General features: G+C 43.2%; 1 protein-coding gene across 2 annotated transcripts in view; it reads left to right on the top strand.

The window, feature by feature from the left end:
* The first annotated feature begins 1,814 nt into the window (after nucleotides 1–1,814).
* The window catches only part of LOC136426583 (gliomedin-like), a 34,745-nt gene continuing 17,518 nt past the window's right edge, over nucleotides 1,815–19,041 (top strand). For both annotated transcript variants that reach the window (XM_066415254.1, XM_066415253.1), the window contains exon 1: nucleotides 1,815–2,490. In XM_066415254.1, coding sequence (XP_066271351.1) covers nucleotides 2,038–2,490 — 453 coding nt within the window. In that variant the 5' untranslated portion in view covers nucleotides 1,815–2,037. The remainder of the gene's footprint in view (nucleotides 2,491–19,041) is intronic.

Raw genomic sequence — 19,041 nt, 5'->3', positions numbered from 1 at the left:
TCTAGGAGGTTATGCTAATTTTGTACGTGTGTGTTGACAAGTCTATCTTCCAACACACACGTACAGAACTAGTAAAACCACATAGAAAATTACCTACGGAAACGGTATAGGATGTGGGAAGGTCAAAATCATTTATCCAGAGGATGTCGGAAGGTAGATAGACTATTTTGAGTTTTCCTAGACTACTGTAAATGTATTTAGCTTCGCGTGATTTTAATTTCGCGTTAGGGAGAAAATGGAGTGCTCGCTATGGTTTTAAGTTCGCGTTTGAGACAAGTAGACAGGGGGTAGGAGGGCAAAAAAATAAAATCACCTAAGATCCTCGCGAGCATTTCTACATTTACAGTATATAATTTGCGTTTTGTGCAGCTTTAAGGTTTCCTAAATTCTCCAGAGTATTTGTAATAACCACTTTCAAACATCTTTTTACCGTCAGCCTATTTCTAATCTGCAAAAATCACAAAAACAAGATATATCTCTTCTATATCATACTATTGTCTTACTTTAATCAGCAATGATGTTTCGAAAAAGTTCAAACATTTGAAGCTTTGAATTGATACTCATAACGACACATTTGTCGGCACTGTTGCTAGTCTTATAAATAGATACATCGATAAATACCACAGTTCAGCTTAACCTTTGGCGCAGATGACAAGCCTTAATGAGCGCGGTGACATGTAACGGGGGTCGCCCGAACCTCGCACGCGCCCGAACATCGCACGGGTTTTTTACTGATCTTATTTTGCATAAGTACGCCGTGTTTGTGTCCAATGACTATGCTGATAAGGAAGGTAAATAACCCAAGTGCATGCACATAATTGTCATTTACATTCAAAACATATGTGTACATATTCATTTCTTGTTTTGTCGAAAAGTAGTATTTTGACAATAATGATGGCAACGCTGAGTAGAGGGTCACTGCGTAGCTAGACGGCCCGGCACCTAAATATACGACCTGTGCTAAGCAGATACATAAGTCACACAGCTATCATACACATAAGAAAAATAATTTCATAAAACACTAAAAATTTGGGTCTTTAAGTGTTTGTTGAGAAGAAAACCGACCAAAGAAAAACAACGTAAACATTGCTGTCGTCTGACGACGTTGTTTTCCCGCCATTTTTTTGGACCGCGATGGTGGCGGGACGATTCAACGCACAGCTTTGTTACGCTCTAACATGTGATTGGTACCGTCTATGAAAAGGAAACTGTATACAGAGATGGGGAAGATGTTTCCCAATAAGTAGACGGAGTATTGTTGATGTAAGCGGTGTCGTTTTTTCGTAATGATTTCGTAAGTCGGGCCGCATTCAATACGTACGTCGGGCCGCGTAGTAGCCTATTTCCCGTGGGAACATGAGCTGGGATGCGCTAGATATAGCCCTTCTCACATGACGTTAGAAGTGCACACAGTCAAAATTTTCCGGTCAAAAGAAAGCTAGAATATAGCAGACTTCAAGCCTTATTTACATTTCCCTAACTTCATCACCAACTTCCGAAGAGAGCAAAATTACCAAAGCGTACGAAGTTAGGCACACTATCTGGCGTAGCACTAAATCAGAAGGTACATTCGTGAAAATGTCTCACAGCGTCTTCCGCATGTAACGCGGAGCATGAAGGGCCCATGAACAGTATGAATACATTTCTTGTCCAAGTATGGTCTTTAGATGAATGTGTTCAAAATTCATTCATTAAAACCTGACCACTCTCTGGCAACCAGCAATGGAGCGCCGTGAGTTCCAGCGCGTAAAAAAACGTCCGATGGTTGGGCACCCCCCGTTAAGAGCCTTGTTAAGTGGTTAGCCAAGGTCTTCCCAGTCCGCACGGGAGCCAGTTCTCTGACGTAACACAACCTTTTGTCCCCCGTGCGTCCAGTCAAATCAGTACTCTCTGTGACCACGCTTGAACAAGGCACGAGAGAGTGGTCCGGAGTCTATCACAAGCGCTTGGAGTCTATCAACGTATCTGTACCGTTTCGGGTGGTTAGTTTCTAACGAGTGTTTGATTGAGAGGTTGAGGTTTTGTTGTTGTCGTCACATGTTCCACCCACCTCTCCCGAGGAAAGAGGGTTCCCTTGCGGCAGGCAGGTTTACCGGAGCGGGGGACAACAAGATGGCGGGAGGCGGCGAGCGAGAGTTCCGCGGGCCGTCGCTGGCGGTTACGGTGAAGATTGGGTTCGTGTTGGTGCTGTCGCTCGCGTTGGCGACGCTGTGCGGGTTCTACTTGTGTTTCGCGCAGATCGCGGAGCTGAGGACGCGGTTAGAGGGAACGTGCGTGTGCCGGGACACGGTGAGAGGGTTGGTCGGGGAGGGAGGCGTGCAGGCCCCGAGGCCGAGGGGACCGATCGCCCGCTCGGACCGCAGAGGTGTCCCTGAGGACGCAGACGACATTTACCTCAGAAGAAGGTCGCGGCGAAGGAGAGACGGCATGGGCATGGACATGGACACTACTGGGTCCTACCTGTGGATCCCAGCGTACTCCAGAATACCGGTAGGTTTATGTTATGTGATTTCTAGACGAGTATACTCTACATACACAACAGTCTAGCAAAGAAGGTTGGGTACCCCAAAGAGCATGGACACTACGGGGTCCTACCTGGATTACGGCGTACTTTAGAATATCGGTAGGTTTGTGTTTATGAGATATCTAGCTGAGTATGACAGCCAAGAGGGTTTTTGTCCCCAAAGAAAGCGCCATGTCACTTTCGTCCCCTTAGGACAAGTGTCATGCTAGTTAGTTCCAGGACTCCTATATATTAACCCTTCACTCCACTACTCTAGAATACCGGTGGGTTTCTGTTATGTTCTAGCTAAGTATACTGCATACACTGATAGCCAAGAAGTTTTAGGCCCAGAAGAGAGATCATACATGGTACGACAGCTTTACGATAACAAATGGAAGGCATTGTAAAACTCGTGGATGTGTATGTACAATTACAAAGTTATGCTAAAGTCTTGTGACAGAAACGATTTTCTATACCCTTACCGACAGTAGGTTTTGCTATAGCTGTGCTTAAATTCTATTGCGACACAAAAAAACTGTACATGTATCACGTATGTGGCTTCTGGCTAAATATCACAACCAAGACGCAAAAGGAAGCTTCTAGAAAGCAGTTCAAGCAATCCTCCCTGCGTTTTTATTTTCTCCTCTTATGACAGCTAAAATCTATACCCTTATCGACGGTAAGTTCTACCATAGCTTTGCTGAAATTCTTACGACACAAAAATTGTACATGTATCACGTGTGTGACTTTTGGCTAAATATCACAGCCAAGACGCAAAAGGAAGCTTCTAGATGCCGAAAGCAGTTCAAACAATCCTCCCTGCCTTTTTATTTTCTCCTCTGTCTTTGCTTGTTGACGGTTGCCCGGCCTTTACGGAACAGCGCGCGAAGTATGTCCAAGTGCGACAGTACAAACAAGTTGTGGTCTGTGTGGGTTTTTCTTCGGCCGGATTTTGGTTCACGATTTGTTTGTTTTTCTCCCGATGACGTCTCGTAGCCTCGGTGCCACCCGATTTCTACCGGGGCTCCTACACTCGCTGCCCTGAACAAAAATATTATTTTTTTCAAGGCAGTGAGTGAAGGAGTCCCGGTAGTAATCAGTGATTTCTGTTGCTTACGGGCACTGTTATTTTCGTCGTACGATATGTTTGTTACAGCAAATTGATCAAGAGGATAGTCTTAAGACCTGGGTCTGGTGTATCTTCATCGACAATACTACTGCGCCAAAAAGATGTCCCCGAGTCTTAATTACATGTAAGGAATGTGTACATCATTGATTCGTTCAGACCCTTGCAGTGTCTGTTGACACATAGGGAAGCAAGTTCCCTTGCTGTTTCTATAGCAGGGCATATTTTCTACAGGGAGGGGTTGCCAGCCTTTCCCCGTTTTAACGTGCTACAGACACCTCTTTAAACGCGGGGCCCCCGTTTTACGTCCCTTCCGAAAGACGGGTGCAGCCCCAACCGAAGTATGCCCAAATTGAGCTACAGGGACATCCCTCACATCATAGATTACTTTTTTCTGCCTTCCTACCTAGTTCTTTGACCTCCAGGTCGTTTGAGGACGGTTGTTGGCATGGTTGGTCTGGAGTTGCGCTTTAGACCATGTCTCGTGTCTGTACGCCTGATCTTAAAAACTATTTCCTTTGTTGACAGAGAAGAATTTGTCACCTGTTAGCTACAATTAACCACTTAAATAGATAGATAAGATAATAAGCGTGATTGTGTACTATCTATTGTAAGGCTGGAGGTACCTTACACAATGCGTGGTGATGATTTCGCCTACGGGGAAACAGATCAGATACAAGAAACAGACTTCCCTGTCTTTTCATATCTTTAGTCATACCAGAAGGAAGAATACACCATGTTATTACCTTCGCCGAGAAGGTTATGTTGCACAGCGTTCCGAACGGTGTGTGTGTCTGTCAGCTGCAGTCTGTCTGTAAACACTATAGTCCCATGCTACATTGTTACCAATTTTCATGTACTTGCAATTAGGCCACACCATCTTAATTTTATGGATGACATCCGCGCGCGCATTGATTTTCGCCTGTTCTCCAAAAAAAAAAAAATCACCTCCAAAGTTGCTCCGAAACTTGTAGACTCATACTGCCGCAAAGGGGCAGCATTGAGCCGGATTGTCGTAATACACTATATACACTCACATTGTCAAACACAACTGTTATGTATGTGACTAGGAGCGATTTGAAGAGGGCGCCGCCCCTCATGAGCCCAGTAGTATTTTGTTAATGATATGACAATACTTATTATTGTACATGTCTGTATTAAACTGAATGATATTATCTCTAGCTGGGTTGCCTACAGATTTTGATGTTTTGCTGGCTGAAGGCGTGATGTTGTGTACACAGCCGAACACATTTTTCTTTTCTTTGAACGGCCAAATGTTACATATGGGTCTTTAAACCAGGCATCATCCATGTTAAAAGCACTTTGATATGAGCTAATTCCAACAAATAAAGCTAGCTTGTTTGTTACACTGTGTTCTGTGGTTTAATTCACAATACCAGCTATGTAGTCCTCCGGTTTATCATCTTTTTTTTTTGCTAGATTTTTTTTTCGCCCTCTCGCATTAGTTTTGGGGACTCCAGAGGATGTCATCCATAAAATTAAGATGGTGTGTCCTTAGCCTACGGGCAAGAACTTGCAATAAACTTATATTAATACTTTAACTCGAGAATGCCTCAGGACGGATTGTCTTCATATTTGGTAGGTGGGTAGGTCTTAGGTGGGTAGGTCTTTATGAGATCGAGACCTCAAAATGATGAGATTCTGGCCCCCTAGCGACTTGTTTTGCAATATTTTGCGATCTCATGTCTACATAATTTAGCTGTGGTATCTCGTAACTGTTCGTCAGTTTTTGAGGGCTTATCACACTTGTGCATAATTATATTCAAATTCGTATGAGTTGTGCATTACCTTTTTTTGCTTTAGGTAAAGTTTTCGGGGAATATGTTGTTTTCCACTTTGACCCATCGTTGTGCAGCCTAGTGATCGAACCAAAGAAATTACTACTTAACCTAAACATGTTGTTACATAACTCACACGGACTTGTATATATGTACAAGTGTGAAGCGGCTTTAGAGCTTAGCGGAGCTTGATAAGACAACATTATATTACCAGCAGAAAATCGAGCCAATCAAAGCCCCCCTCTCACTGGACCCATGGCACGCTGGCGGCGTCGCTGCGGCCGATCGAATTGACAAAGCCCTCAACGGATTTCATCGACAAAAAACGATTCTTTTTAAGATTTGTGTTTTGTCGTCTTTTTGGACATACTTGTACGTTAAGTTTTGAATGATATTCCCATTATAAAGTCAAGGGTAACACAAATAGGGTAACACAAATCCAGTTTAGAACGCAGCGACGCCGCCAGCGTGCCGCGGGTTCAGTGAGAGGGGGGCTTTAGGACGCAGCGACGCCGCCAGCGTGCCATGGGTCCAGTGAGAGGGGGGCTTTAGGACGCAGCGACGCCGCCAGCGTGCCGCGGGTCAAGTGAGAGGATGGCTTTACAAACTCGACGGGGAACCTCGAGCTCACAGAGCTTGCAGTAAAACCACACCTTTCCACCTTTCCAGCACAAAGCAAAGTCGTAGCATTAACCTTTTAAATTGAGTGGAAGTGATGGGGGGTAGTATCACTTCTGAGTGACTAACTCCCGATCCCACCGGCCCTGAGTCATTGTTTACGTTTTCCCTCAATGTCGTAGGGGTTTAGTAACCTCCCTGTAGATCTACTGGTGGCAAGGCAGTATCGAAATGAAAAATGGAGATATAGTTTGTTTGTGTGTGTGTGTGTGTGTGTGTGTGTGTGTGTGTGTCTGTGTGTCTGTGTGTTTGTTTGTGTTTCCGCACTACTGTAGTCAGCATAACTTAAGAACCTCTTGATGGATTACAATGATATTTGGTATGTGGGCAGGTGCTAGGAAGCTGAAATTCAAGGCCGATTTTTTGCCCCCTGGTATGTGACCTTGGCACTGCAGCAGAACTTCCGTTTTTGTATCTTTTGACCTGGACGTGTTATGGTCTTGATTTTTTTGTGGCAGATAGGTTGCGATGTAATAAAGAAGTGGTGTAGGTTTGGGCCACCCTAGCAGCTTGCTCTGGAACTGAAGGGGCTTTTTTGGACACTGTTCTGGCTCTTTCGACACTGTCTTACCCCGGTAGATCTGCTTGGAAATTAGGTATTTAGACTATTGTCTTGACATATCGAGAGAAGTTTTTGATATTGTGAATACTTAACTATTCCATTTGGTTTACGTTTAAAGTACGAGTCGATGAGGGGCGAAGTGTCTTCGTAATTTTGAATTGGATAAGCGTAATATCCTCTTTCGGTTGCGGAGCGTTTAGAAATGCCAATAAGTTCACCTAGATCTCAAGAAGTACTTAACAGAATTAAATGGGCTGACAGTGTCCAGGAATACATGTAAATTCAATATGGGGAGAGGAAATGGAGAGGGTATTTTTGGTTTCGGTCGACCGTGCCAACAGCGTTTCAACCCCATCTATGTCTAGCATTCGATAAATATCCAAAACGAAGTTCGAAGAAGAAAGAACACTCAATCAAGTTCTTGGTCCTGGTTGGATTTTACGCCAACGTTGATAGCCAACTTTTGATATCTGCTCCGCAAGCACTTAATAATCCTGATCAACTTTAGATACTAATCCTGCATTCCTAGGCTAATTATACACTTGTTGTACAACTGGGGCTACTTAATCATAGGGTAGAAAAAACAAGAAAATTGCTATAGCCGCTAGAGTGACGCCTCCCAATCGCACAGGTGTTGTCTTCCGCGCCATTTGTCACCGCAATAAACGCGACCTGACACTTCTAAACCCACGCTTCAAGCTATCACCTTTTTGTGACCCGAGTTGACCCTCATTATATAAGAAACTAAACTTTCGTCGTTAATTATGCAAAGTAGTTGGCCCAAAATCTAATCTTCTGGAGATATTATACCTACCTACCGACTTACTAAATATGAAGACAATCCATTTAGGAATTTTTGACTTATTGTGTTCACTAACAGACACACAGAAACACACTCGGTAAAATATTAATCTTCTTGGCGAAGGTAACAACCACACATGTACTGCGATTTAGGTACTGCTGTTATTAGGCTGAGAAGTCCTCAACGGTAGAAAAGGGGCAGTTTTGCAGCGTGGTGAAGCTACCCGACTAACTTAAGTAGATTCGACCACGAGGGCATTGAACCCAGCCATTGTCGCTCAACCCAAATGCTACCCAAGCATTAATGATACTACAAATTACAGAGCACATAAAACCTTTGGCTCGTATAGTCCTGCTACTAAAATGCGTCAGCCACATTAACTGGGTGTATGCGTTCTATGCAAATATAATGGTTCATTTTGTTACCTTCGCCGAGAAGGTTATGTTTTGCACAGCGTTCGTTTGTGTGTGTGTGTGTGTGTCCTTTCGTCTGTACACACGATAACTCAAGAATGCCTAGACGGATTTCTTGATATTTGGTATGTAGGTAGTTCTTTTTGAGACCTCGAAATGATAAGATTTGGGGTCCCCAATTTTTGTATACCTTTTTGTAGAGTTTTGCAAATCATGCAGTGTTTCAGATGACATGTCTTTTAGATATTGACGTCTTGCCTTCCGTTCTATCAATTCTAACGTTTGAAATTAGGATAAGATGGCACATAAAGAAGTGTAGAAATTTAGGCCAACCCATACATCTGTTAACACTGAATGCCGAGATTATCTTCACACATTGTAAATGTCACCGCGGCTATGGGTAAATGTCATGCGGTCAGGAAGTTCAAACTGATCTTTTGTGGAAATCATTCTTAACCAAACCAGATGCTACGAAAACCATTAATGGCACGATGAATTAGCAAGCACGTAAAGTCTCTGGTGGGGATATTGCTGATAAAACGTGTAAGCTGACTACGTACAGGTGTAATACTTGTCTGTTTTTTGATACGTCTTTTTGCGGTGTTTGGAAGTCTTCCCAGTGTTCGATTTGAATTTTTGATAGACATGTCATCTTCAATTAGAAAAAAAATTCACCATCCTAGTCTTAAATTTCAGTATGGATTTGACTTGTTTCGTTCTTTATTTAGTGCCATTTCGTATATTAGATGCGTTTTGATTGTTTGTGTTATTGCTTGCTTTTAATGGAAGGCTATGGGCCGAAAGGGCAAAAAAAAAACCCACAAAGAAAGACATTCCGAAGTCGCATGCATTTGCTTAAAGATTAGGTCCTGTCACGCAGGCTTCGTACGAAAACTCCAGATTTCTTTGACGTGATTACAATGTACAACCGAATCAGTATCATTATCTTTCGAGCCAGATATCATAGAATCATTTATCAATAAAAATCAACTAAACTATAGAGGCGACTATCTGTATCTGTATCTATATAGGCAGTATAACTGCCATTCAGCGTAACACACCAGCTTCGCAGGCACGCGGCGTGGCAGCAGCTGGTTATATTACACTGAACGGCCTGTCACACCTAGTCTTTGCACATCTGACTGCAACCGTTCTTTAAAGCTATTCAGCGAGGATGCTCCTATGGTGTGACTTTGGTGCTAAAGAAAGCCTGACACATAGATCTCGTGTGAAAACTCCTGATTTCTAAGAAAGAGTCACAAAGAACATGTACAACCAAATCTGTGTCTTTAATATCTAAGAAACCGGACGAACAACGTCACATCTTAGACTGATGATTAGCTCCTAAGATGTTTAACAAAGACCAGGCACGTAGTCCCGCCTTCGACAACTCCTAAATCCCTCACCAGGGTCAAAGCTAAAAGAAGAGGCGTGAATCAAAGCGTCGGGAGAAGTCTGGAAACCATTTGGGGGAGCCGGATCAATTAGCCGTGTGTCGGGGCAGGTGAAAACAGCGTTTACTCAGTCACGATATCCGCCATGCCAGCGGGAATGCTGACAGACAGGCACGGTTAGAACTTAGCCTCCTCCAGGCGCCTTAGGCTCCCTTTCCGCCATGCCAGCAGGACTGCTGACAGATATGCACGGTTAGAACTTAGTCTCCTCCGGACCTCCAAGCGGCTAAGGCTCCCTTTTCCACTGTTGGGGCAGGTGAAAACAGCGTTTACTCAGTCACGATATCCGCCATGCCAGCGGGACTGCTGACAGACAGGGGCGGTTAGAGCTTAGCCTCCTCCAGGCGCCTTAGGACGCACGGTTAGAAGATAGACTCCTCCAGGCGCCTTATTAGGACGCACGGTTAGAACATAGCCTCCTCCAGACGACTTAGGACGCAAGGTTAGAATATAGCCTCCTCCAGACGACTTAGGACGCACGGTTAGAACATATTAGTTGTCTCATCCAGACGACTTAGGTCGTATGGTTAAAACATAGCCTCTTCCAGACGACTTAGGACACGCGGTTAGACCATAGTCTCTTCCAGACGACTTAGGCTCCGCTCCGCCATGCCAGCGGGACTAACACGCACAGTTAGAACTTAGCCTCCTCCAGGCCACTTAGGCCCCCTTTCAGCTAGAAGGCGATCGCGCTGTGACCTTGACTGCGACCTTGATTACCCCAGAAATTGTAGAAAAAAATAATTCGTTTTTTTATCTTTGAAGTTCGTCAAGCATTCGTAGTCTCTAGGGGAAAGACGGTTTTAGCTTGCTGAAACAATCTTCAAAATTGGCCAAAGTGGAAATAAATTACCAGAGGAGTTAGCTAGCTGTAGAGTTAAGAAAAAACTCTAAGACGGGCTAACTCCTCTGGTATGCTATCCAACCCGTTTGGCCAATTTCTACTAATTGTCTAAGCAACCTAACACCGTCTTTCCGCTGGTTTCTGTTGTTTTCGTAGCAACAAAAGAAGTCTTGAGGAGACTAGCTAAGACCCACGCACCCCCCTGCTAACTCCTCTTTCAAGTTATTCCCCCCGTTTGGCCGATATCTTTTGCTTTTGTAGCAACCAAAGAAGTCTTGAGGGGACTAGCTAAGACCCTCGCACCTTGCTCTAAGTAGGCGGCCGGCTCAGTGGTTCAGGGCGAGCACGTGCAGGGTTTGTTGATACAAGCTCTTCCCCTCGGAGTTGACTCATTTTGATCGCTTTTCCATGAGCGAAAAACCGTGCGGACACATTGCTCGGTCAGAAAGGTGATGTTGTCTTGTAAGACACAATGTCCTTGGCATAGGTTATTTTCTTCTGTGGCATTGAAAAACCTGGAGACGACGTTTTGCACAGATAAGGGGGCTGCACGCACATGTAGGGTTTAAAGAAGATGATATGTTGATAAACTAAAAGTGATTTGATAATACGTTGAATAGCATGCCCGTAGCCAGGGGGGGTTCGGGGGGTTCGGACGAACCCTCCCATTGGCTTGAAGGTCAACTTTCACAGGCTTGAAGGTCAACTTTTTAATGTTCAAGATTTTTTTCAAGGTGGACTTATTTGTATCACCAGCAATGCCACTGAGGCTAGGATCCTAGAAAAAACTTTGTCTCTGATTTTTCCTCTGAAATTCTCTCAAAAACACAGGAAATGCCCTTTCAGAAGGTTCAATTCTTAGAAATTGAAACGCTCAAGGGTCCACTTTTTAACGTCCAAGGGTTTTTTTTCAAGGTGGATCTATTTGTATAACAAACGGAGCTGAAATCCTAGAAAAACTGCTAACTTTGTCTCTGATTTCTTCCTTTGAAATCCTCTCAAAAACACAGGAAATGCCATATCAGAAGGTTCAAATTTTGAAATTTCCCGGGGGGGCATACCCCCGGACCCCCCTAGGAAGCTAATCTTATCTCATGATCTAACATAAATATGTCATTGTAAAGCAGTGGCGTCTCGGAATCTCATGATCTAGATATAGACATGTATACATAGTTGTAAGACAGTAGTGTTACCGTATCTCATGATCTATCATAAACATGTTAGACCGGTGTTGCACCGTATTCTGTGATCTGACATAAACATGTCATTGTAAAGCAGGGACGTTACGGTATCTCATGATCTGGCATAGACATGTGATTGTTGTAAGGCAGTAGTGTTACATTATCTTATGGTCTAACATAAACATGGTAATTGCAAAGCAGGGGCGTTACGTATTTATTTTCATGGTCTAAGATAGTCCTGTTAGTCAGACGTGTCACGGTATCTCATAATCTAACATAAACATGTTAGACCGGTGTCTTACTGTATCCTGTGATCTGACATAATCGCCCTGTCATCATTCAGCGACTGGCTCTACACGTTTGTTTAGATAAGACGAAGCGTAACTCAATAGTATTGAAGGTGTCAGACTTTGAAGCTGTCGACTTTAGACTGATACGTTACTGTCTAGCTTAAGGTCTTGGGAAAATGGAGTGCTACGGAATGGTTTACGCCAAAAATAGTTACTCAAGCAACTAGATAATATTTTGAAACCGTCAGACGTTTTAGGCAGCATCCGCTATCTTTCGGCAGTGACTGAAACGTCTTTATTCAAGCTTTGTAAAAGAAAAAGCCAAACTCAAAAGTTTGTGTTAACGCTTTGAAACGATGGCTGTCGACATGTACACTAGTATTAGACTGTCGGCTTACTGGCAGATTTAAGCTTTAAATAGCTTGACGTCTGAACATCTTTGACAATACATTATCTAACTCAACAATGTAACGTTACAGTAGACAGAGCATCTAATGTCTGTTTAAACGTATACTTATCCAGGTATGTCTTTAGATGCTGGTCGGACACAATGGTTTTGACAACTCAATAGTGTGATGCTATTTTGGGAAGAACCTCTAATTCTTGTCTTTGACTATGTGTTCATACTGTAAATGCAGAAATGTTCGCGGTGGCTTTATGTTCGCAGTTTTCGCGGCGTCCGTTTCACCGCGAACTTAAAACCACCATGAATATTATTGTCCAATACGGTAGCAGTATGTGACTTTAGCGCTGCCGCAAACTTAAAACTACGAACACTCCATTTTTGCCTTAGCGCAAAATAAAGCCACGCGAACATTTCTGCATTTACAGTAGTGAAAGACAACTATTCATCTATTCATCTATTGTTACGCCAAACACCCGCTTTCAGGCCCGGTCTCAAGACATTTCTGCATGTCCGATTCTTGGCGCTACCTCATAAACTATCGCCAGGTCAGAGCAACACGTTAAGCACAATAATCTCTCAGTAACGACTTAACTTCGAGTTTATAAGGACCACATTTGAAATACAGCTGCAACACATTGTTTCTACACAGGATTTAAGTACGACACAATGTTTTTGATTAGCGCTAGACCTTAAGAATTGCCGGATAGTGCCGGTAGGATAATCGGATATGAATACATTGGTTAGTTTTGTCACGTAGTATATGAAAGTTCTCAGAAACATAAATCTTAAATCCCTGAATAATATTATCAGGTTGGAGAAAGACTGAATAGCAAAGATCTTTTATTCACAACCAAGTAGTAACATTTGGGACCCCATTTTTAACAACTGGCATTTGTTTAATCCTTGTTGTTTTACGATATCTATGTCTATGACAACACTTTAAATTTAGGACCGCATTAGCTCAGTGCTGTTGTTTAACATTATCGATTAATGTAACAATATCCAAGTTTGGGATAGCATTGTTAGCAGTAACACCTAGCTTCAGTACACCGTGAACCAGTCAGATTGCCCTGATGAAGATGACATCGAAACGTCGGCTCATGTAAATACTTGGTTGTGAATAAAGGAACTTTGCTATTCATGCATAAGTTCTAACGTCTTGGTCCTGATCTTGACTTTGAATGACCCAGAACATGCTGTCACTTCATGTTTGTTCTTCAATGATTTATTCGAATGCGTCAAGGTCATGTCTAAATGAAAGCCAAGTTTAAGCCAACGTCAGATTATTAAATAGACTTTATGCTTTGCAACGGGCCTTCGACATAAAGGACTGTGTTAGCTTTGTGACAAGTGATTTTCAAAAATTACGCAGTGAACGCATGTTTGTTCTTTAAGGATTCAGTGAATGCGTCAAGGTCATGTCTAAAATGGGAGGAAACGAGCAAGGTCAGGGTTCGGAGTGCTAATTAGAAATCTGTTGGGTGTTTTACGTACTTGTTTGCTGGTTGACTGGGCCTAATTAGTAGGGGACGAAACTAAAAACGTACAGGAAGTAAACCACATTTTTGGCCAACGTAAGATTATCACTGACAGGCAGACTCTGTGATTTGCAGTGGGACTAAGACAGAACGGACTGTTTAAGGTTTGTGACAGGTGATTCTTTTAAGGTTACGCAATGAAATCTACTACATGACTTACTATCAGTTGAAAACGTTAACGTTATTGCAGAAACCTACTCACGACATGCCTTAAAGTGGCTGGAACAAAATGTCTTTAATGTCTTATGTCTGGCTAACTTGAAATTGAAAAACAAATCATGTCACCAACGTCCAAAAATGAACCATCACACTGAAGGGAAGTATAGGTTTTCCAACAATATTACATAATGTCCTTGCGTAATATATGTGAATTTAGATGGGGGCCCAAAACTGTTGATATCACCAGAAAAATCTCATTAGTACCACTAATTGTAACATGAGACATTCGACCTTGACGAAAACACGCCGACAATTCTACCAGCCAGATGTGTTCAATCTCGGAGGGTTTTACACTTGGCAGTAATTGGGATAGGGTGTTGTCTTTGGATGTAACGATGTGGTCTTGAACTTGTACGGAACATGTAGGGGGAAACAAACAAATAAAAACGTTGCCAAAGCTTTTATCGGCCTTGTTAGTCGGGTAAAAACATATGAAGTGGATTTTTGTGCTTTCGGAGGCTAAGTATATAGCATTTCTGTGACACATCTTGTACGGTACTGTTCACTGTACTTTCTTGACGTTATTCGTTGATGAAGGTTAGACATCCAGGTAATAAGATACGGCCAAAACAGTTACTCAAGCAACTGTATAGAATTTCAAAATCTTATTTTGTTGCAGACTTACTGTTTTGGGCATATCTTGACTTTGGTATGGGATTCTGTTTTACGTTGGCTTTCCTTATATCTTGTTGAGAGAGACGTGTTTATGTCTGGAAAGAAACAACAGCATGGACATCAATCTCAAGTCTTCTGAAGCGCCCAACCTAGCGCAAGGAGCATTGGAGAAATGTACGACTTTCTGTTTGTAACTTCGTTCAATGTCATCTTTCTAGCCTTGAGCCACATACCTCCCAATTTCCGACATGTGAGGCCCCAATTTGCTAGATTGAGAAAATGAGAATACCAGCAGTCCCTGGAGCTAAGGCGAAGCCAAGGCCCCTCATACACAAGTCATGTTCGAAGGCAAAATTGTTTCGTTTTTCTAGGTCCCCGCTTCTCTTGACAGTTAGGATGGTCTTTTGTTTAAAGTTAACCTCTTAACTTTGGAGGTGATATACATAGACCGTCAAGAAATTTAACATAATCTTAAATTTGAGTTAGATTTAGATTCATTTCAAATTCATTTTCTTAATTTCGTTCACTCGTGTCTTACTTTAGCTTGCCTTAATGTCTTGCTGTCTTCTCCATCTTTTTTTCGTTTAATCCCCTCCACCCCTCCCTCTCATTTCCCATTAATAGGAATATTTCTGATCCCAAACGTCTTACCCCACATGCCAGCATGTTTTTCCAATATCTCAAGAGATATTCCCTAAGTTCCAAGGTTTGCCACTAGAGTTTAATTAGTCTGCCACCTGCACCGCAGGTGTGCTCCACGTGTGGTTGTGCCGAGGGCTTCAATCTTACAGAACGTCGCTCTACTTTAAAGACACGATTCTGGGTCATTTTGGATCGTAACTTTAGAACTGTTATTTGTGTGGGTGACCGTGTGCACGTTTAACAGAATCGAACATCATTGCAGTCACATCCCACTTTGGGTGCAGTTCATTGTCTACATGTATCAAAGAAAAAAAAGAGCTTTTTTTAAAAATCGTCTTCAGTCATTGTATTGCAGTGTAAGATGGTAAATTTTTAACAAACGAGAAGCTAGCTAATGTATTTAGTTTGTTTGTTTGTTTCTTTCGCATATCGGTAAACCACCCAATACGCGCAACACAATAAGTACAAGTTGCGTAAGACCTGACTGCAAGATTTGATCCCCCACACGGGAAGGACCCATACTCCTTTTTATAAGCGTGGTGGCTTTTTTAATGTGCTTGAGGTGTGGCTATCACCAAACACAGGGCCTCCATATAACGTCTGCTTGGGGATTAGTGTCGCTAAGACTAACTAAATAAGTTTTTAAACCTCCTTGGTTGTCTTTAAGTAAACCCTGGGATCACTGTAATCTTTCTCTAGTCCACACAATCCGATTTCTGGTAGGCTCAGCGACCAGCCCGGCAGGTAGGGTAAACCAAGCAAAACATTCCGTACATGTTTCCTTAACTACTGCCCAATTATCTCGCTAAGTCTAGAAGGAGAAAGTCTTTGTGAAACGTCTTAAGAAAAACAGGGTAATCTTTCAACACCCCAGGCGACGTTTCTTCCATCAATCAAACTGTTTATTGTTGAAAACAAGAGACTGACAGCCAGGGGCTGAATATCACGTCTGGTTGTACAAACCAAGGAATTTCAACCTCCTTGTACAAACCGGGCAACACTGCATTGAAACAGTGTTAATTCTTCATATCAAATGATAGAGGTGATTGAAAATTACACTTGAGAGTTAGAATGTTTATCAATAAGTAACATCTACTAACATAATTCCACCAGGGTACATAATTCCGCTACCCTGAAACGTCCAAACAAGTCTCCAACCCAACTTCCCCCAGTATAATGTACTCCTGTATGTCTAAACTGTGCATATCTTGGGGGTGCTGCGGTAGAGATCTCTCAAATTAATTGTTTTTCAAAGTGGCGGATTTATGCAATCTGGCTGATTTATGTAACCCGGCGAATTTATGTAACTGGTGGATTAACGTTAATGGAAATCAATAGGACGGGGATACTTTTAAGGTTGTACATGGATTGAAATATTGTCATCATCATAGAACATTAAATACACCTTATTTCTAACCTGATTGAATCGCGCCCAACACCGGTCAATGCGAGGGGGGGGGGGGGCTATTACAGCCTTGGATAGGGAGTTTACGTTCCACTGACTACCTTATATCAAGTGGTCATCTTCCTTTTTCTATTATTTAGCATGTTTATCATGTACGGCATGCTGCTTCATTTGTAACGTTCATTTCTGTGTTAGACCGGCTGGGAGGTAGGAATGATTGAAGGAAGGTGTCAGTGGTCCCGGTTAAACGGCCTGTGTGATGGCAGGCTTTTGACAGGACGGAATTTTGTTTCACCACGCCCCTTAGGCTCACTGGACCCGCGGCACGCTTGCGGCGTCGCTGCGGCCGATCGAATTGACAAAGCACTCAACGAATTTCATCCACGAAAACCGAATCTTTTCAAGCTTTGTGTATTTCGTTGTCTTTTTGGTCATACGTGTACGTTTTAAATGATATCCCCATCATAAAGTCAAGGGTAACACAAATCCAGTTTAAGAAACAGCGAAGCCGCCAGCGTGCCGCGGGTCCGGTGAGAGGGGGGCTTAAACGGCCCGTGTGATGACAGGGTTCTGACGGGGCGGAATGTTGTTTGCCCCCGGTGGCGGTCAGTCGGTGGGGCGCCCGGGAGCCTGGGGGTCAGCTGGGGTCGTTAAGGGGTCTTAATGGTGCGTGTCATTTCTGGTAGCAGGACGTTTCGACACCTGGACTGTTCGTAGCCTCTACCAGGCCCCGCGGATGGCTGGGAAAATAGTAGAAATTAGCCAAATAGAGTGAATAGTATGCTTAGGGAGTCGGCTACGGAGAGAGGGTCAAATATGCCATCCACGAGTTTGGATCTAGAGGTCGCAAACTGTAACTCCTTGAGCAGACTAACTTCTCTGACATGATATCCGCCTATTTGGCCAATTTTCCCAGCGACCTATGGAGCCTGGTAAAGGTTCAACAGTTCGAAGGCTCCATAGCAAAAAGTGATGAGTACATCTATCATCCCGTTCACTGTCATTCAGTCCCCTTACTTCGTCATTTATACTTGTCCACCTGAGGAGGTGAAAACGTTTTCCGGGCGCGCTCTATCTCGCTACGAATAAGTTTATATATTCAGCAAGTTGCTTTTTCTACGCCGGATATTTTAGGCACCAGTCGTAAAAAGCCAACGTGTTACAACGTGAAAAGTCTTCCCTTCCCCTGGCGTCAAACTCGAATTGTTTCTCATCGGCTGAACAGACACCCCGCAACGTGACGTCATAAACCATTGCTACTACGGAAGGGCATAGCTCATATTTTGAATCTGAGGCCATGTCGATTTGATTATATGAATGCCATCCTCTGGGAACCCCAAATCTGATGAGAGCGTGCGAATAAAAAATGTTATCAAAAAGAGTTGCCTTCATTATGAAATCTACGTGGTCAGAAAGGTTGAACAAATGACTAAACACACAGAGAAAGTTATACCAAATAATGGATTCTTAATTTTTGGTCTTTCACATCTTCTTCTTTGGGTTTGGCATTCTAGACATTAGCATCCGCTTTCCGAATTATAATTTTACAACTTACAGCATACATTTGCTCATTTTGTAGCTACTTTGCGAGATTTACAGAAAGGTAGAAAACTTTTTTTTTTTTTTTACTTCGCGTGCGGATGTCATCCACAGAATGAAATCAACATGGCCTAACTCTTTTTCGGGAAGCCCGTACGTTTGTTTAGGTGCGGGGCCTTCAACAAACCCCGCTTTGTTCCGTTCGGAAGGTCTTGTGGGAATATTCATGGCGGCGCTGTGTGGTATCCAAACAGTCCGTGTGTACGTAAGGACGGGGTGATGGGGACGAGAGGACCCGCACGTCACCCCGGGCACGAGTCACCTCCAAGCAGATGTGCGTGGTTGTGGCTCGTCTTCACGTGTTGTAATTTTTGTTTTCAGTCGTATAGTGATAGAAGAAAAAGCCTGAAATGTCTTAATTTTTGTTCTCCTTGATACCAAATTCTGCATCACAAGTTGGAGAATTCAAATTCCGACCAAGGCATAATGACTACAGAGCTCCTCCATGAAGGTTTCTTGTGCAGCCCCTTTTCGCCAAAGGCAATGGAGGTCCGAATCTCAAAGTAAATACTTTGTAGGGTTCATTGAGTTCCGTCACTTTTTCCTGTGTAAGGTCAAAAGAGTAATTGCTTTGGCATGTCCGAATGGTTTTGAGTCCACTACTGGTGATCAAGGCTGATGTGTGTCTGCTCCCCCCCCCCCCTTTGGTATGTCCAAATGGTTTTTGAGTCCACTACTGGTGATCAAGGCTGATGTGTGTCTGCTCCCCCCCCCCCCTTTGGTATGTCCAAATGGTTTTTGAGTCCACTACTGGTGATCAAGGCTGATGTGTGTCTGCTCCCCCCCCCCCCCTTTGGTATGTCCAAATGGTTTTTGAGTCCACTACTGGTGATCAAGGCTGATGTGTGTCTGCTCCCCCCCCCCCTTTTGGTATGTCCAAATGGTTTTTGAGTCCACTACTGGTGATCAAGGCTGATGTGTGTCTGCTCCCCCCCCCCCAAACAAAGATGCACTCTTGCACTATT

The sequence above is a fragment of the Branchiostoma lanceolatum genome, chromosome 2, assembly GCF_035083965.1.
Source record: "Branchiostoma lanceolatum isolate klBraLanc5 chromosome 2, klBraLanc5.hap2, whole genome shotgun sequence".
Taxonomy (NCBI): domain Eukaryota; kingdom Metazoa; phylum Chordata; class Leptocardii; order Amphioxiformes; family Branchiostomatidae; genus Branchiostoma; species Branchiostoma lanceolatum.
Note: the sequence above shows the minus strand (reverse complement) of the source record. Positions and strands in the feature narration are given on the sequence as shown.